At 44.6% G+C, this 19,087-nt stretch overlaps 4 protein-coding genes and 1 pseudogene across 7 annotated transcripts in view; 3 read left to right on the top strand and 2 right to left on the bottom strand.

Moving 5' to 3' along the window:
• Window positions 1–19,087, top strand: part of LOC110187077 (protein sidekick pseudogene) — a 77,039-nt pseudogene that overhangs the window by 14,448 nt on the left and 43,504 nt on the right. The gene's annotated exons all lie outside the window — the stretch shown is intronic.
• On the bottom strand, window positions 278–5,165 carry LOC110187069 (uncharacterized). Its single transcript, XM_020956459.2, has 2 exons — window positions 4,851–5,165; window positions 278–4,782 (listed from the first exon to the last, which is right to left on the bottom strand). Exons 1-2 carry the CDS (start codon window positions 5,122–5,124, stop codon window positions 278–280), a joined length of 4,779 nt encoding a protein of 1,592 aa, XP_020812118.2. The 5' UTR covers window positions 5,125–5,165.
• On the top strand, window positions 5,329–6,574 carry LOC110187103 (uncharacterized). Its single transcript, XM_020956509.2, has one exon. It carries the CDS (start codon window positions 5,699–5,701, stop codon window positions 6,266–6,268), a length of 570 nt encoding a protein of 189 aa, XP_020812168.2. The 5' UTR covers window positions 5,329–5,698; the 3' UTR covers window positions 6,269–6,574.
• LOC110187116 (uncharacterized) lies at window positions 7,767–12,216 on the bottom strand. 2 transcript variants are annotated; one of them, XR_015272149.1, is made up of 4 exons: window positions 11,124–12,182; window positions 10,635–10,991; window positions 9,272–10,575; window positions 7,767–8,508 (listed from the first exon to the last, which is right to left on the bottom strand). XR_015272149.1 is itself a non-coding variant. In XM_020956526.2 (3 exons), exons 1-3 carry the CDS (start codon window positions 11,976–11,978, stop codon window positions 9,373–9,375), a joined length of 2,415 nt encoding a protein of 804 aa, XP_020812185.2. In that variant the 5' UTR covers window positions 11,979–12,216; the 3' UTR covers window positions 7,767–9,372. The 2 variants fall into 2 exon arrangements, 1 of the variants encoding a protein (XP_020812185.2); XM_020956526.2 differs by having other exon boundaries at window positions 7,767–10,575; window positions 11,124–12,216.
• Window positions 12,427–14,873, top strand: CCT6 (chaperonin containing TCP1 subunit 6). Its single transcript, XM_020956463.2, has 2 exons — window positions 12,427–12,692; window positions 13,090–14,873. The coding sequence occupies exons 1-2, from the start codon at window positions 12,556–12,558 to the stop codon at window positions 14,552–14,554; spliced, it is 1,602 nt and encodes a 533-aa protein (XP_020812122.1). The 5' UTR covers window positions 12,427–12,555; the 3' UTR covers window positions 14,555–14,873.

Raw genomic sequence — 19,087 nt, 5'->3', positions numbered from 1 at the left:
TATCAAGACATTTTTATTTCAAAATTACAGAAAAACTTTTACAACAAAATAAAAAGTGCAAAAAATATCGATTATTTAAGCCGAATGCCAATAACGATAACAACACAAGCTGTTATAATCGTTTTTTTTTCATTTTAGCTTTAAATTATATTTCGGAATAAAAAAAAGTATTACTGTTTGTTATCTATAGGTTATGCTCAAAAGGATAAAGCCTACGTTTGATATAGTTAATATTGTAAAGTTTGTACACGTAAGCCTTCGCTATTCCGTATTCTAGTTACGCAGGACCTTGCTTTTTGGGCTCCTCCTTCACCACCAACGGCTTCTTGGGCTTAGGACTTGGCTTTTTCGGATCCGCCTTCACCACCAACGGCTTTTTGGGCTTAGGACTTGGCTTTTTCGGATCCGGCTTCACTACCAGCGGCTTCTTGGGCTTAGGACTTGGCTTTTTCGGATCCGCCTTTACCACCAACGGCTTCTTGGGCTTAGGACTTGGCTTTTTCGGATCCGCCTTCACCACCAACGGCTTTTTGGGCTTAGGACTTGGCTTTTTCGGATCCGCCTTCACCACCAGCGGCTTCTTGGGCTTAGGACTTGGCTTTTTCGGATCCGCCTTCACCACCAGCGGCTTCTTGGGCTTAGGACTTGGCTTTTTCGGATCCGCCTTCACCACCAACGGCTTCTTGGGCTTAGGACTTGGCTTTTTCGGATCCGCCTTCACCACCAACGGCTTCTTGGGCTTAGGACTTGGCTTTTTCGGATCCGCCTTCACCACCAACGGCTTCTTGGGCTTAGGACTTGGCTTTTTCGGATCCGCCTTCACCACCAACGGCTTCTTGGGCTTAGGACCTTGCTCCTTAGTTTCTTGATTCACCACTAATGACCTCTTAAGCGTTGGACGTAGCTTTTTCGGTTCCAGATTAATCACCAACGGATTCATGGGCGTAGGATCTGTCTTTTTCGGTTCCTGATTAACCACCAAGGTCTTCATGGGCGTAGGATCTATATTTTTCGGTTCCTGATTAACCAACAACGGCTTCATGGGGATAGGATCTGGCTGATTAACCAACAATGGCTTTCTGGGCGGAGGACCTGGCTGTTTCGATTCCTGATTAACCAACAACGGCTTCATGGGCATAAAATCTGGCTGTTTCGGTTCCTGATTAACCAATAAGGGCTTCCTGGAAGGAGGACCTGGCTTTTTCGGCTCCTGATTAAACACCAATGGCTTCGTGGGCGTAGGATCTGTATTTTTCGGTTCCTGATTAACCACCAACGGCTGCACGGCCGAAGAATCTGTCATTTTCGGATCCTCATTTATCACCAACGGCTTCTTGGGCTTAGGTCCTTGCTCCTTAGTTTCTTGATTTACCACTAATGGCCTCTTAAGCGTTGGACCTGGCTTTTTCGGTCCCAGATTAATCACCAACGGATTCATGGGCGTAGGATCTGTCTTTTTCGGTTCCTGATTAATCAATAATGGCTTCCTGGGCGGAGGACCTGGCCTTTTCGGCTCCTGATTAAACACCAACGGCCACATGGCCGTAGGATCTGGCTGTTTCGGTTCCCGATTAACCAACAACGGCATAATGGGCATAGGATCTGGCTGTTTCGGTTCCTGATTAACCACCAACGGCCACATGGCCGTAGGATCTGGCTGTTTCGGTTCCTGATTAACCAATAAGGGCTTCCTGGGTGGAGGACCTGGCTTTTTCGGTTTTTGAGTAAACACCAATGGCTTCATGGGCATAGGATCTGGCTGTTTCGGTTCCTGATTCACCACCAACGGCCACATGGCCGTAGGAACTGGCTGTTTCGATTCCTGATTAACCACCAACCGCTTCATGGGCATAGGATTTGGCTGTTTCGGTTCCTGACTCACCACTAATGGTTTCATGGCCGTAGGACCTGGCTGTTTCGGTTCCGGATTAACCAACAATGGCTTCTTGATCGTAGGAACATTATTTTTCAGTTCCACCCTCACTATCAACGGCTTCTTGGGCATAGGATCTGGCTGTATCGGTTCCTGAATAACCAATAAGGGCTTACTGGGTGGAGGACCTGGCTTTTTCGGCTCCTGATTAAACACCAACGGCTTCATGGGCATAGGATTTGGCTGTTTCGGTTCCTGACTCACCACTAATGGCTGCATGGCCGTAGGACCTGGCTGTTTCGGCTCCTGATTAACCAACAATGGCTTCTTGATCGTAGGAACATTATTTTTCAGTTCCACCCTCACTATCAACGGCTTCTTGGGCATAGGATCTGGCTGTATCGGTTCCTGAATAACCAATAAGGGCTTCCTGGACGGAGGACCTGGCTGTTTCGGTTTCGGATTAACCACCAATGGATTCGTGGGCATAGGACCTGGCTGTTTCGATTCCTGATTAACCATCAACGGCTTCATGGGCATAGGATTTGGCAGTTTCGGTTCCTGATTCACCACTAATGGCTGCATGGCCGTTGGACCTGGCTGTTTCGGCTCCTGATTAACCAATAAGGGCTTCCTGGGAGGAGGACCTGGCATTTTCGGCTCCTGATTAAACACCAACGGCTTCATGAGCATAGGATATAGCTCTTTCGGTTCCTGATTAACCAATAATGGCTTGCTGGGCATAGGACCTGGCTTTTTCGGTTCCTGATTAACCAACAATGGCTTCTTGATCGTAGGAACATTATTTTTCAGTTCCACCCTCACTATCAACGGCTTCTTGGGCATAGGATCTGGCTGTATCGGTTCCTGATTAACCAATACGGGCGTCCTGGGTGGAGGACCTGGGTTTTTCGGCTCCTGATCCTTCATGGGCATAGGATCTGGCTGTTTCGGTTCCTGAATAACCACTAATGGCTTTCTGGCCGTAGGACCTGGCTGTTTCGATTTCGGATTAACCACCAACGGCCACATGGCCGTAGGACCTGGCTTTTTCGGTTCCTGAAAAACCACTAATGGCTTCATGGGCATAGGATTTGGCTGTTTCGGTTCCTGATTTACCACCAACGGCCACATGGCCGTAGGACCTGGCTGTTTCGGTTCCTGATTCACCAATAATGGCTTCCTGCGCGGAGGACCTGACTTTTCCAGTTCCTGATTAAACACCAATAGCTTCATGGGCATAGGATCTAGCTGTTTCGGTTGCTCATTCACCACTAATGGCTGCATGGCCGTAGGGCCTGGCTGTTTCGGTTCCGGATTAACCAACAATGGCTTCTTGATCGTAGGAACATTATTTTTCAGTTCCACCCTCACTATCAACGGCTTCTTGGGCATAGGATCTGGCTGTATCGGTTCCTGATTAACCAATACGGGCGTCCTGGGTGGAGGACCTGGGTTTTTCGGCTCCTGATCCTTCATGGGCATAGGATCTGGCTGTTTCGGTTCCTGATTAACCAACAACGGCTTTATGGGCATAGGATCCGGCTGTTTCGGTTCCGGATTAACCAACAATGGCTTCTTGATCGTAGGAATATTATTTTTCAGTTCCACCTTCACAATCAACGGCTTCATGGGCATAGGATCTGGCTTTTTCGGTTCCTGATTGATTGGATTCGTGGGCGCAGGACCTAGCTTTTTCGGTTCTTGATTCATCACTAATGGCTTCTGGGTCGTGGGACTAGGCTTCTTCTTGACCTGCATTCCCAATAACTGCTGGCTCCCCACGAACTGCTTTCTGGGCGGAGGACCTGGCTGTTTAGGCTCCTGCATCCCCACTAACGGCATCTTGGGTGTTAGACTTGGCGGCGTCACAACTTCTTTCTTCACTATTACTTGCTTCCTGATCAAAGGCATAGACTTGCTTTCTACAAACCGCGTTTTATAAACAGGACCATGCGTCAACAATTCCGTCGGGGACGTAGGACTAGGGGTTTGTACTTTCTGTACCGTAGGACTAGAATTCTCCTTTTCCTCATACATAGCTAAATCTTCTTCCATTCTGAACATTAGGTACTCGTAAAGCTTTCCTGGTTGAGTCATGAGCTCCGGATCCTTGGTGGCTCGAGATGCCAGACTTAGGCATTTTTTTATCACAGATAGATTCGGTGGGCAGACGTTTTGGGCCACGTTACTGTGCATATCAAAGGGATCCTGCACGTACATGCAGGTAATCAACCGAAAAGGCGACGGTGGCTCAGCCCCAGCCGCCTCCATGGACTGGATCTGCGCCGTGTACACGGGAATGTCGCCGTTCACTATTAACCGCTTATCCATAACGCAGCCCATAAACGGGCTCATCGCTTTCTTATCGAAGTCAATGGTGCTATAGAGATCAAAGAAGTTCCTAATAAGGTCCAGGGTGCTCGTTTGTGCCGGAATTGGTGGGGCCAAGTCCAAGTTGTATGAATAGTTAACGCCACGGACAATGTCCGGCAGGCAGGCGGACTGCAACCAACGGACGGATGGCAATAGGCCACTCTGCTGCAAACTGACAATGATCATGCAGATCAGGCAATAGTTGTTCATTATGCAGCTTCCAATTAGGCGATTTGCCCAAATCTTCAGGAACAGGGACATTTCGCGTAGTTTCTTTTCGCGGCGCATTAGATCGCATATGAACTCGGAATTGTAAGCGCCATTTGGATGGGAAAAATGGATGTTGACGATTGACCGGGTAGGCTTATGCTTGCACCGGATAATGGGCGATCTGGTGCGTGGGATCTTTGAAACTTCAGCGAATTTGTTGGTTTTGCTGGTGTCGCGTAGAAAATCCATGACCATGTCGAGCAACCCATTCTGGGACATGGACGGATCATCGCATACTTTCAGATACAGGTCGATGCCGCTTTCTGTGCGATAAGAATACGGATTATAGCAGAATGATTGCTCTGTGTATGGGTGTATGTGTATCACTTACCCTTCAGGGCCAATCCTGTGACCACCGAACCAAAGGCATGCGCCTTAACCTTGCCTTTCAGTCCAAATTCGATGCACCTGCGCACTCGGTCGACACACCTCTCCAGCTGATGGGGATCACAAGTATACAAAGCTATCACGGCGCTAAGGTGATCACCGGGCTGCGAACTCTTCAGTGCATTTTGCAGCTTGATAAGTTCGAGCTTGGTTTTTAAGGGGTTTGGCTGCGCGCGCGGCTTTCGTTGCGGCGGTCTGCGGCCACGAGTGGCCGGCATTGTCAATGGGAAACCTTTAAGATTTTCTTGCTTCTTACAAACTGAATCTGTTGCGACTTTTTTCTGACATTCGAAACAAAATGGCGGCAAGTTCCCGGGATAAATACCGCTTGTCGACGAAAGCCACATTGAATAATACTAAATTAACATTAAATACTACAAATTGAATAAACTTTCGATAGTGCGATATTATCGAACGAATTTTAAATATTTTTTTTGGAGCAGCAAGTTTATTAAATAAATTAAATACTTATTCAGTGGTGCGCGAGAGGGGGATATATAAATCTTGTAGAAACGTTGTAGAAAACGAAATATTTAAAAATATTAGCTTATCGTTATCGGCCGTGTTACGCCCGCAGGGTCACACTGAGCCTCCACACAGCTGTTCGCCTTGTCCCCCATTCGCTGGTTATCTCCAAACATTCGCCTTCTGCCGGAGACGGCGCAGTTCCAAACAAATCGGGGCAGAAGCATCAACAGCCAACTGCCCGAAACACCCAGCACGTGCAGCGCCAGAAGACGCACTGCAGCAGAAACCAAAACACAGACGTTTGAAGCCGGAGCATAGCATGCAATGAATGCATTGCGCAACATCTTTACCTCGCGAACGCTCAACTACCTGCGCCAGAATGGACAGAACGCGATCCTCAATGCCACGCAGCAGCAGCCAACGGCTGCAGTGGAGCTCTCCGATGCCGAAGCCTCGCTGAAGCCGCGTCCCGCTCCGCTCTCCATACCGCGTTCCATTCTCGACGCTTGCCACTTCACGGCCAAGCCCTTCGAAGCCGGACGCACTGGTGGCCAGGCATCCAGTGGTTCGCTGTCGCCGACGACACTGAAGAGATTCCGTCGCATGCAGCGCCGCATGGAGCTGGTGTATCGCTGCAAGCTGTGCAACACCCGCAACACGAAGACCATCAGCGAGGAGGCCTACTACAGCGGCGTTGTTATCCTCCAGTGCGACGGCTGTGCCGTCGATCATCTAATCAAGGACAATCTCGGTCTATTTACCGCCAGCGATGGCAGCGACAGCAGCAGCATCAGCTCCGGGATCAGTACCAGCAAGAATATCGATCAGGTGCTCTCCGAGCGGCATGCTCGCGTCCGTGTGATCAAGGTGAACGAGCGTGGCGAGCTCATTTAGGCATCTAGTCAGGGCATCAGTACGAAGGAGAATATCCACCTGGTGCCTGCCTCTCAGTCAACCTGTGAATCGTGTCCAAGGAGGACTCACTCAGCCAGGGGGGACAGCCCACGAAGAGCAACTGCATCTGCACCCGCACCCGCTACAGCACACCTGAACAGCAAGCAAGCAAGACTGTTTGCAAGAAGACAGCCGGCTAAAACTATGATAATTTTACCATTATAAATTGTTGATTGTTTCCGGGCCCGTGAGTAATGCCGTGATTAAACCAACGAACGTCCCAGTGTTCGAATTCTATATAGAAAACTCTGTTGTGTCTATGTACATATCCCCCCCGATATGTTTCTGGTAAATCCGTGGCAATCTAATCGCTGACTAATTTGTGTTTACTTAATACTTGATACTAGAAAATGCGAAATGCGTAGCTGAGCATAGCGACAATGTGGGCCCGGAGGGGCTTGTGTCGCGGCTCTTTGCTAATTGATCGATTCGATCAAAACACAGTTTCGCGAACCGCTAATTATCGCAAAAGTTATCTACAAATTTGAATTGGCACGCTGCCAATGTGTCCGGGAAGGTGCAAAGCAATATGTATGCATATCGCTTGGCGCTAGACTATGGGCTTTAGAGCGCACGCTCCACACGAGTGATCGTCGGGGCTGCTTCTCCGCCTTTTGCTAAGACCACCAAAGGGGTGGCAACAGCAGCAGCAGCCGGGTATAAAGGGGGCGGGGCCAGCTATATCCACGTGCCCGTAATTTCACCAGGGGGTTTTAGGGGGCATTGGTCCCAGGTTCTCTGTATGCTGTATACAAATCAAGTGACCATATCACACGGCACTTGGATATTTCAATAATATCGATCGATTTTCTTTTGAGCGAAAGTTAGGTTTCAGCTGGATTTACATAGTCTGTTCAGCCGTGATCTGGATATTAATTTAAAGGGGGTTCTTCCTGAAAATTCTAGATATTTATAGTTAATTTTGTTTTAGTAGTTTTTGGGTGAAAGCAGTGACCTCAGAAATACAAAAACTAAACGTAAACAAGGTGCTAATAAAAATAGCTGGCAAGAAAAACTATTAAATTAAGGTTTCTTCTACAAAATTCTATAAAATACTAGCTAATTATATATTCAATTATAATATATAATATAATATTTATAATTCAGTTAAAATCAGTTTGGCATTGTTTTTCAATGCCAAACGAGCATAAAAAAAATCGCAGTTTACCGAATAAGCATGACACAACACTTTTGTTGACGTCAAAACATAATTAACAATATATAGTACATATGTATATATTATTATTTAAACAAAAACACACACGCGACGATGAGAGATGCCAAGAGATGATTTTAATTCCTGGGTTCCCGTTCCGCTTTGGATGGCGTCCATCTCTCGGGAATGAGTCTAGACGTGCGACAGCAACAAAACCGTAAAGATAAACCCCCAGTGGCAGTGATAAGGCCCCACCGACGTCACATATTAAATAAAAGGGGGTTTGTTTTCTTCTGTTTTTCCTTTTTTTTTGTTTGTTTTCTTTTTAATAATTTAAACCTATTTATTCGAGAATACTTCGAACATGCGTGTTGTGTGTATCGTATTAAAATCTCATTCGATATTTCTAGGATATAAATAGAATTGTGATTTGTTTTTGTCTTCCATTTGTTATACAATTAATTTACATTAGCTTTAGTTGTAGTTTAGTTTAGAAGACGCTTTCTTAGGACTAAGAAAATATTCATTATGCATTAAGAGTGCTACCTGGGTTTCAGTTTTTCAGTTATTTATTAGTTTCAATTGTTTCGTTTACGTTTCTCCTTGGGTTGAGTTTCTTTTAGCTTTTTTTGTATTGTTAATTTTTTGTTTTCCATTTAAGGTTGAGGTTGATCTCTCTCGTTTGTGTATCTTTTGTCTCCTGGAAGCGCACTTTTGTTCCGATTATCTCCTCCAAACTCTCTCTTTAGACTCGTTCTCCTCTTTCTCCTCATGTTAACTATTTCACAATTTGTTTTGAATAAAGCCCCTCGATCCGGCTTCTTATCAGCGTTTAGTGATAAGCGAATTTTTGGCTGGCTTCTTTTACTATTTTGTTTGTTTTTGGAAGTTTTGTATGAGTAATCATCTTCAGAGCAGGATCCTCCGTGTGTCTGCGAAATTGTGCTAAATACGAACTTAGGCCTAAAATTGGGGAGCTTCTTTGCGGATCTCTCTCTGGTTCCAGTATATATTGCCAAGGAGCCTGCGTAGGTATATACTATTGTTAATACAGCTTACATATGTACAGAATAGCTTTAAAATATATCATATATTAAGAGTTGGGGTTAGGTTTGGGGGCCTCGTAATCTCTGCCTTGCTCAGATTCTCAGTCATTTTGGCGGACGCACTGCACTGGTTGTGTGTACATATATTTTGTGGTTCTATTTCCTATGGCTCAGTTTATGCGGCGGCTTAGTAACTTAGTTAATTAATTAGTCGGCTCTGCTGTCTGCTCTACGTTGTATATATATAAGTTAAGTTAAGTTAAGTTACATAGAATACTCGTTCGAAATACTTGGTAATGTGTGGAATGTCTCTTACCGGAGCAGGGGGGAAGGAATGTGTTTACAATTCTTACAGGCTACAGGGAGAAGGACGCGAAATTGGCACAGAAATTTAAAATAATTATTATTCTAATTAAGGTTATATATAATTGGATTGTAAGTTCAGCTAGCTCTTGCTCTCTCCCTTACTCATTCGCTGTCTCTTTCCTTTTGAACTTACTCAAGAATCATTGGGAACTTGTGGAGGGAAGGAAGTGTGTCTAGCTTAGGCCTAAATGTTTGTTAAATACTTGGTTTTGCTTTTAAGTACCAGCTACAGGTTACAGGTTACAGTTTAAGGTTAAAAAAACCTTTAAAATACACTCAAAGAAATTCAATTACACGTACAATTGCTGATCATTTGTATGGTGGTTGTAAGGAATGCTGCCTTTTTTGAGTTACTTAGAAAACTATTTGACATACCGCCCGCGACCACGGCCACGTCCTCCGCCGCGTCCTCCACGACCGACGCTCGACGTTGCCTTGATCTTCTCCTTGTCCTTGTCCCCCTCCCACTCCCTATCTCACAGAGTGCTACGGCCGGATCGTCCCACAGCGCCGACAGCGCCATTGGGTCGATTGTGCCGACGCTTATGGAGATAGAGGCCAGCCGCCTGTGCAAAGGCCGAGCCACAGATCTGGCAGACATAGCGCTTGACCTTGTCGTGGATCTGCTTGTGGTTCTGCAGGTTCTTGGTCGACTTGAATGTCTTGCCACAGATGTCGCACTTGAACTCCTCGTTGCTGTAGTGCTGCTTCAGGTGCTCGAACAAACTGTTGCGGGCCACAAACGATTTATTGCACTGGGGATAGTCACACTTGTAGCACCGCTCACGCTCATCCTGATGGACAATCCGATGGGCATTGAGGTGGCCAGGTGTGGCGAAGCTCCGGCGGCATACTTCACAGCCATAAGGCTTGGCCACATCGCTGCCCGCCTCTGTTGAATCCTCCTCAACCTTCACGTCCAGTGCAGGTAATGATTTTGATGCTGCTGCAGCGTTTCTCTTGCGACCTCTACCGCTGCTCACTGCGACGACGGGAGGCGGCGCTGCCTCATCCTCCATTTCGTCCGCGGTGCCGGGCTCCAAAATGCTATGATTCATGGCCAGCGAGGGCAGGAATAATTCCTCGTTGTGCCGCCGCAAATGCTCATCATAGTTGGCCTTCTCCCGGAAGCTCGCAGTGCAGAGTTCACAATTGTATTTGACCTCGTTGCCGGCGCCTAAATGCAACTGCTTGTGACTCTCAAACTCCTCGGCATTGTGGAACTGAATGGTACAAATATTGCAAAAGTATCCTCCGCCCAGGCTGGGCTGATGGCTAAGCATATGGAGATCAAGTTCACGCAGCGTCTGCACAATCTCGGGACAGTGCTGGCATTTGAACGGCGGTATATCCTCATCCATGAAGAACATCTGATCGTAGTATATGTAATTGGCAACAAACTTACGGTCGTTGCGTTCGCAATTTAGGCGCTCCATTTTCTGTTTGGAGTAATCGAAGCGCAGCTGCGAGATGCGCTTAGATATTTGAATGGTGGTCACATCGATCAGTTGCTGCAACTCCATGGCCATCTGGTGGAGGCCCTCACCGCGTCGTTCCTTGCTGCGATAATCGGGATCGAAGCGATTGTAGAAGCACTGGTAACGTTTCACCATGCTAAGCAACTTGGCCGTCGAGGTGTCGTTCCAAATGGCCGAAAAGCGGCGACGATAAGAAGTTTCCTGCAAGTTAAAGAGAGCATGCAATTAGTAAAAGTCACATTCTTACTTGACCAACTCACCTTCACCACGGCATCGGACATCTTGTCGTTGTAGCTGTAGACCTCGTTGAGGAAATGGAGCTCCTTGAAGTACCACAACGTGCTAATGTTGGTCTTCTCCAGCGCCATTCGATTGCACTCTCGCTTGTAAACTGTCCGCAGGTTGTCCCACTTACGGGTGATGGCATCCTTGGCCAGGGAGATCTTGAAGCGGCTTTTAAACTCCAGCACGATCCAGTCGAGAAAGCGGGCACGCTTGACACGATCACGAAACTGGGGATTCCCATGGTCCCACAAAAAGGGATTGCGCTTGTACGATTGAATGAGGAACTTGATCATTTTGCGGTCCTTGATGTGCATCGTCACCTCCCGATCACGCTTTAGTTTATAAATAAAAGGAGAAACAAATTATAAGGATTAAGAACAAGAAGAAAAACCGTGGTTCTTTCCGAGGGTTCAACGAGTGTGCAAAACAGATTACATCTGCAGTTGTTGCGACACAAAACTCACCCCCAGCAGGGACTCCTCCACCATCTCGTCGTAGCTGAGAAACTCGGAATCGAGGCACAGCTGGCTCGGCTCGAAGGGCTCGCCGTAATCCATATATTCCCCTGAGTTGTCATCCATGTAGCTGTTGTCCAGATCACCGTAATCATCCGTAAAGGAGTCCCCATCGCCCTCGCCATCGGCCATGATGAGAGGCGTCTTGTTTGGCATTTCCACTTCGCGAGGTTTTGTCACCTTCATGCGCGCCTTGGGCTTGCGGGTGCTGCTTACCGCCGGCACATCGCTTTCGGGCAGTATGGCCTCGTTGTCGTCATCGTGATCCGCTTCGGAATCGACCATGTCATCCATGAACTCCTCCTGCTCCTCGTCGGCATCGCTGCAGGGCAAATCCAGCAGCTCCTGTTTGATAACCATCTGGGGCTCCAGCAGCGCCGTATCGGCGTCCGTCAAGTCTTCGATCTCATGAAAATTGGGCAGCAGCTGCTCCCCACTGCCGCTATGGATGCCCGTTTCCGCCAGAGATATCGGCTCGCCGAGACGCAGGCCTGGGAGAGTGCTGGCTGAATTGGGTGAGGAGGAGGACGTACCGCCGCCGCCGCCGCCAGTGGCCGCTGAGGAAGAGGTGGAGGCGCCGATGGCGGCGGTAGCTTCGGCAGGATTCGCCACAGACTGATCGCCCAGATGCGCCGTCTGCATGTGCCCGATGAAGGAGTCAAAGTAGAGGAACTTCTCGCTGCAGAATATGCAGCGCAGCGCAAAGTACTGGAAGTCCTCGGTGGCCGTCACCACCCCGCAGTCCTTGCCGCAGTGACGGAAAATCTCCTCATCGTTGGTACGTGGATACGCCAGCACACTCATGGCGCCGCCTGCGATCCGGGTCTCGTCCGGTCCCGGGGCACGCGCAAGCAGTTAATTTCAGGTTTCGCCTCGGTGTTGGCTGCGCACACACTCAGCTCCTAATTTCTCCGGTTCTCGGTTTCCTTTTTTAAACAATTATTGCCAATAAAAAAACTTTGCCGTTTTTTGGTGTTGGTGTTGTTTAGAGATGGGATTAGGGCGTACAGTTGTATTTTGTTTGTGTATCGACATCGAAAAATGCGGTATCGATACCGCCGTAGCGTTACCAACTACCCTTCGGAAAAGTTGTTGTTTGTTAAATGTTTCAAATTTAAACTTTAAATAGGTTTATAAAAACCTAATATGCTTATGCTTGTTAAAAAATTGCAAAAAATGTTTATAAATAAGCTGAAATCGAAGCAGAAGTTACAAAAAAGCTAGAAACTGGCTACAAACTAGCCGCACTATCGTGTGTCATTTTCCGTCACTTAGCCTCTGGTCACACTGTCTTCTGATTTCGTCGGCTCATTCAGCGTGTTTCGTTTATCTTGCTTTAATTTACTCAAAGAAACAAATAGTTAACTAAATACGAATCACAATGGCTTCGATTAGCTTGCTGAACCCTAAGGCCGAGTTCGCCCGCGCCGCCCAGGCCCTGGCCATCAATATCAGTGCCGCCAAGGGACTGCAGGATGTGATGCGCACCAATTTGGGCCCCAAGGGAACCGTCAAGATGTGAGTAAAACTGCATAAATCTACAACTATTACCAGCCGTTTTGCAATGCGGCAGGAGTTTTAGTCAAAATTCAAGAAAATACAGTCCAAAACAAGCGATTTGTTCGCAGCTGCTTCTGCGGCAAGTTTGAGGTTAGGCCAGAACTTAGCGGCATGCGTCATCGTAGGCCAGAAAGAGATGGCATCATATTAAAGCTAAAACAAGAAATTAGTAATTTTTTATGTTTTCAATTAGTTCTGCGGAAATTAGTTCAATGAAACGAAGTTTTTGAGGTCTTGTTTACATAGGATGTGGGTAGAATACTTGAGTTTTGACCACAGATGTTTAGGAAAAAGAGCCCTAAGCGCTCACGTGCTCTTTGAAAAGTTTACTCATGTTTTTCTGGAACTTTCTTAGGCTGGTCTCTGGCGCCGGCGACATTAAGATCACCAAGGATGGCAACGTGCTGCTCCATGAGATGCAGATTCAGCACCCCACTGCCTCGATGATTGCCAGGGCCAGCACTGCCCAGGATGATTCCACCGGAGATGGTACCACCACCACCGTGATGCTGATCGGTGAGTTGCTAAAGCAGGCCGACATCTATCTGTCGGAGGGTCTGCATCCACGCATCATGACCGAGGGCTTCGAGAAGGCACGCGACAAGGCATTGGAAGTGCTTGAGAAGGTCAAGGTGCCCGTGGAGATCAGCAAGAAGAGTCTTGTGGAGATTGCCAATACCAGTTTGAAGACCAAGGTGCATCCGGCACTGGCCGATCTCCTCACCGAGGTCTGTGTGGACGCCGTCCTGACCATTGCCAGCAGTGATAAAAACAAGCCGGTGGATCTTCATATGGTCGAGCTGATGGAGATGCAGCACAAGACCGACACCGATACCCAGCTGGTGCGCGGTCTGGTCATGGATCATGGCGCTCGTCATCCCGATATGCCCAAGCGCCTGGAGAACGCCTACATCCTGACGGCCAACGTGTCGCTGGAGTACGAGAAGGCCGAGGTTAACTCTGGCTTCTTCTACAAGACCGCCGAGGAGCGTGAGGCCTTTGTGCGCGCCGAGCGTGACTTTATCGACCAGCGCGTAAAGAAGGTGATTGATCTGAAGCGCTCCGTGTGCGACGGCACCGACAAGACCTTTGTGCTCATCAACCAGAAGGGCATCGATCCCATCTCGCTGGATGCTCTGGCCAAGGAGGGCATCCTGGCTCTGCGTCGTGCCAAGCGCCGCAACATGGAGCGCCTGGCCCTGGCCTGTGGCGGAACTGCCATGAATTCGTTCGATGATCTGCAGGAAGAGAATCTGGGCTACGCCGGTGTGGTGTATGAGCATGTGCTGGGCGAGAACAAGTACACGTTCGTCGAGGACTGCAAGAACCCCCTGTCGGTGACAATCCTGATTAAGGGTCCCAATAAGCACACCATCACCCAGATCAAGGATGCCATCAGGGATGGTCTGCGGGCCATTAATAACACCATTGCGGACAAGGCTCTGGTGCCTGGCGCCGGTGCCTTTGAGGTGCGTGCCTACAATGAGCTGGTTGCCTTCAAGGAAACCATTAAGGGCAAGTCTCGCCTGGCCGTGCAGGCCTTTGCCGATGCCCTGCTCGTCATACCCAAGACGCTGGCCGTCAACAGTGGCTACGATGCTCAGGACACCATCGTTAAGCTGACCGTGGAGGATCGCCTGAATCCGGATCTCGTCGGCCTCGATATTGCCACCGGTGAGCCCATGAAGCCGGTGGATTTGGGCGTCTACGACAATTATATTGTGAAGAAACAGATCCTCAACTCGTGCTCGATCATTGCCAGCAACCTGCTGCTCGTCGACGAGGTGATGCGTGCGGGCATGACCAGCCTCAAGGGCTAGTAGTCTTGGTCGCCTTAAACTCTCACGTTAACCAAGTTAATGCACCGCCTGCTACTCAACCCGCGTCGTCAAACCAACCGAAACAAGCATCAACATCGCCCGAAACTGTTGCGGTTGCGCAAGTATTCACAAAAAAGAGAAGAAAACTAAAAGAAAAAAAAAACAAATCGAAACAAAATCACCTAACATACACACAGCAAAACATATACTTTATAACGCTAATATATTTTCTCGTATTTTTTTTTCATTACAACTAATGTTTACTTACTCCAAAAACCAACCATTGGTTTAAAAAAATAAAAACTACCATTGAAACTTATAGAACAAAGCTTTGTTTTGGTCAAATAATACCAATATTATGTATTAATATTGATTTTTATACCATTTTATATGGGTTTAATGTATGAATATAGTGTATTGGTGACAATTGTTGATACATCAACCATATATCTATAGTTTTTACCCCTACTTTGTATCTCAAAAGAACTGTCAACTGTCAACATATTGAAACATGATTTTAATTGTAAAACAGCTGCAACTAATATCTTTCTAATATAATTTTTATATTTTCCAATGCCTTGACTTTAAGAATTTGAAATCCCCTGTTAAGGAAAGCCATAAATTTCGGCACTAATCTCTATTCCAGGCTGTGCATTATCCTTAAAGCCAAACGGATAAGTTTCCATTTTCGATGTAGTCCCCTCTTCCCTTCGCATTCCCCTTCGATTTGCCCTTCCAGTGTGACACATAGGAAATGCACAAGAAAATAACAAGAAAACAAAAAATAAACAAAACAGAAAACAGAAAAACGAAAAAAAGAAATATATATTGCGGCCCATTGGCATCGGTCTCTGTTCCCTCACGGAATTATGCTAATGTTGCCGCCATCGCCGACTCGCACAGTATATATCCCAATTTCCCCCGGGGGCGGCCTTCGATTTGACACGGTCCCTGGCAGCGAGGGTGCACTGTAGTGAAAGAAAAGTAAAAAAAAAAAAGAGAAACCCTTTCTGGGGAAAATGTCTAAAAGGATTTCTCATGTCAACGCACGGAAATTGATATTGAAATGAGCATGGTAATGAGCTTCAAATTTGTTTCCTTCGCTTTCTACAGTCTTTTACACATGTTTACATAGAAATATATATAAAGATATATCATATATATATATTTATAGTATGAAAGGTTTTTTGATAAATAAGTATATTTTTATATGAATTTATTTTAATTGGAGAAGAAAACCTTTTATTTTATGAGTTTAAAATGGTTAGTATTAACCTTAAATTTAAATATTTAATTAAAACATAAAGGGAAACTGATTTCGGGAAGCTAAAGTTTATGTATCCTTGCAGTTTTCTTTTGAATTATGGGATCGAATCGAAAATCGAAGCTTTCTTTATATCAATATTTATCCAGATTTTTATATGACTATTTTTATTCGATAAATCAAAATTTAAGAAGTCATAACTAAGGCAAAAATGCATTAATTTTAATTCGGAAAGCGGTCGTATGTTAGTTTTTATTAGGTTAATAAAACTGCATACTCCATTTAAAACGTGAATTTTGTGCCGATTTTTGCAAATTTTCATGATGTAACCCCTTATAAAATTAAAAAAAAATTAAAAAAATTATTTTTCTCCCAGGCATAGCTAGATCGACTCGCCTGTTGATTCTGATCAAGAATATATATGATTTATGGGGTCGGAAACGACTCCTTCACTTAGTTTTAAGCTTCTGACTGAAATTATAATACCCTTCAAGGGTATACAAATTTAAGAATTCCTTTACTTGAATATTTGTATTTCCAGACCAACAACTATTATTTTGCGGCTGTGTGTTGGCACAGCACAACACACACAATACACACACTCTCTATCAGCGACTATTTGAGGTGCAAATGTATTTAAATGCGTTTGGAAATGTATTTTATTCGTTTGGGAATCCTGAGCGGAATCCTTTTGCTTCCTCCGTTGGGTTATTTGATTTCTCACCCTCGTCACAGGACACACACACACACAGGACACACCCTCGGCACCCACACATACACACACACATCCTGCAACCTGCTGCTGGATTTATGTTGAACATTTGATTCTTGGTCAGCGCTTTGTTACCTGTCGTCGTCCCTGTCCCTGTCCATGTGCCCCCTGTCCCCAGGACCTTCTGTGTTTGTGGACCTCAAATTGGATTTTCCGCCGTTTCCAATTTGATGATTTAAGACAAATGAAAGGACATTTGTCCACGGCAAAACTTTGGGTTAAATGTAAATTTTTGCATTAAAAACAAAAAAAATGAAGAGAGAAAAATGGGAAGAAGTTTCCATTTCGCTGACTTCATTTACAAATCCCCCGGCTCGGACTTGGTGTGACTTAAATGAATTTGTTGTTGGCATTTTTACGCAAATTTCCTTTTCTTGCGCTGTCTGTCGTTTAATTAATTTTTACAGCCAGCTGAAAGGCGAAAGGCTGAATGCTGAAAACATGAGAAAATACAAAAAAAAGCGAGGAAAAACTGCTGGAAATTGATTTTTGTTTGCCTTCGACTTAGGGGAATTAAATAAATTAGCGCTAAAAGGATTACGACGCCCGTCGGTCAGCCTTTGCTCACGCCTGCTCCTGCTCCTGCTCCTGCTCCTGATCCTTCTCCACCTCCATTCGTTGCTTCATAAATCATTCATTTCCGCAACTAGGACGAAGGCGGCCAAATAATTTCTTATTTAATTTGTACATGTCCTTGCCGGTTTTGCAAGTGCTGCTCCGTTTTTCTAGCTGAGTTTTTGCGTAAAGAAACTAAAATGTTAGAAGTTCTTAGCTATAGAGAATGGGAAAATGAGATTTATATCATTAAACAAGTAATATGAGTATGCAAATTTATTTATTTAATAAAGACTAACACAGAAAGGGTGTCTGAATTAAAATAAAATCATTTGTGGCTTAATTGTGAGTTTTTAAAACAATTGATTTGATTTTTTCATATAAAAATATCAATAAAATCAATATTTATGGTAATATAATTCAGTCAGAAGCATATTACGCTGTGAAGGAGTCATTTCCGACCCTATAAATCATATATATTCTTGATCAGAACTAACAGGCCAATAATTCTAGCTATATTTTTAAGAAACACAATTTTTTCGATTTTTTTTTTCAATTTTTTCAAACAAATCCAAATTGTCAAAAATCGGCCAAAAATTTACATTTTAAATGGAGTATGCAGTTTTATTAACCTGCCAAAAATTAGCATACTGCATACTTTCCGAATTGAAATTAATGCGTTTTTGGCTTAGTTATGAGATTTTTAAAATTTGATTTGTCGAAAAATTTCAAATAAAAATATTGTTAATATCGGTTAAAAAATGGTAATGGGCCTTCAGTCAGAAGCTTAAAAGAAAGTGAAGGAGTCATTTCCGACCCTATAAATCATATATATTCTTGATCAGAACTAACAGGCCAATAATTCTAGCTATATTTTTAAGAAACACAATTTTTTCGATTTTTTTTTTCAATTTTTTCAAACAAATCCAAATTGTCAAAAATCGGCCAAAAATTTACATTTTAAATGGAGTATGCAGTTTTATTAACCTGCCAAAAATTAGCATACTGCCGCTTTCCGAATTGAAATTAATGCTTTTATGGCTTAGTTATGAGATTTTTAAAATTTGATTTGTCGAAAAATTTCAAATAAAAATATTGTTAATATCGGTACAAAAATGGTAATGGGCCTTCAGTCAGAAGCTTAAAAGAAAGTAAAGGAGTCATTTCCGACCCTATAAATCATATATATTCTTGATCAGAATCAAAAGACGAATCGATCTAGCTTTATCCCGCAAAAATGTAATTTTTTCAAATTTTATACATATTTACATATTTAAAATTTTCAAAAATTGATAATTTTTTTACATTTTAAACTGAGTATGTAGATTTGTTAACCAAATAAAAACTAGCATAGGAAACTAGCTTTCCGAAATTTATGTATTTTTGTCTTAATTCTTAGCATTTTTTAAACTTTAATAGGTCGAAAAAAAACTTTAAAGTATTTTAATGTTATTTTTCTTTTAAATTTTAAATTGGTTTTTGGGGTGTTTCATAGATTTCTTTTACAAAGTATTTAATAAAATAGCTGAAATAATCACAAACATTTTTACTCGCTGAAAATCTTCCTCTGTAGACGCTTCGCTATTGCCTACTTTCCAGCGCTGACCGTGTCGCGTTTCCTTTGTCCTTACATTCACTTTAACTTTTACTTTCACTTTCGCTTTCGTTTCGTTAATTTGGGTTTTGCCCGCGAAATGAAATTGCAGATAATTTGCAAGTAGGCGGAGGGACAAATAAAGAAAAAAAAGAAAGAAACAAAAAATTAAACCGAAACAAATTGCAGGCAAATTGCTCGAAAAGCAGCGAGGAAAAGCGTCCTGGAAAAGCGTTCCTGGCCAAATTCGAGGGGGGCAGGACATGGCGGTGCTCTATTATGCGGCATTGCGTGCAAATGGCTTTTCACGTGCAAAAATCCAAAAATAAAGGGAGCCCAAGAAGACTG

The sequence above is a fragment of the Drosophila serrata genome, unplaced genomic scaffold (assembly GCF_035046125.1).
Source record: "Drosophila serrata isolate PLE 108 unplaced genomic scaffold, ASM3504612v1 contig_36, whole genome shotgun sequence".
In the NCBI taxonomy this organism is placed as follows: Eukaryota; Metazoa; Arthropoda; class Insecta; order Diptera; family Drosophilidae; genus Drosophila; species Drosophila serrata.
The sequence above is the reverse complement of the archived record's forward strand: the minus strand, read 5'-3'. Positions and strand labels throughout refer to the sequence as shown.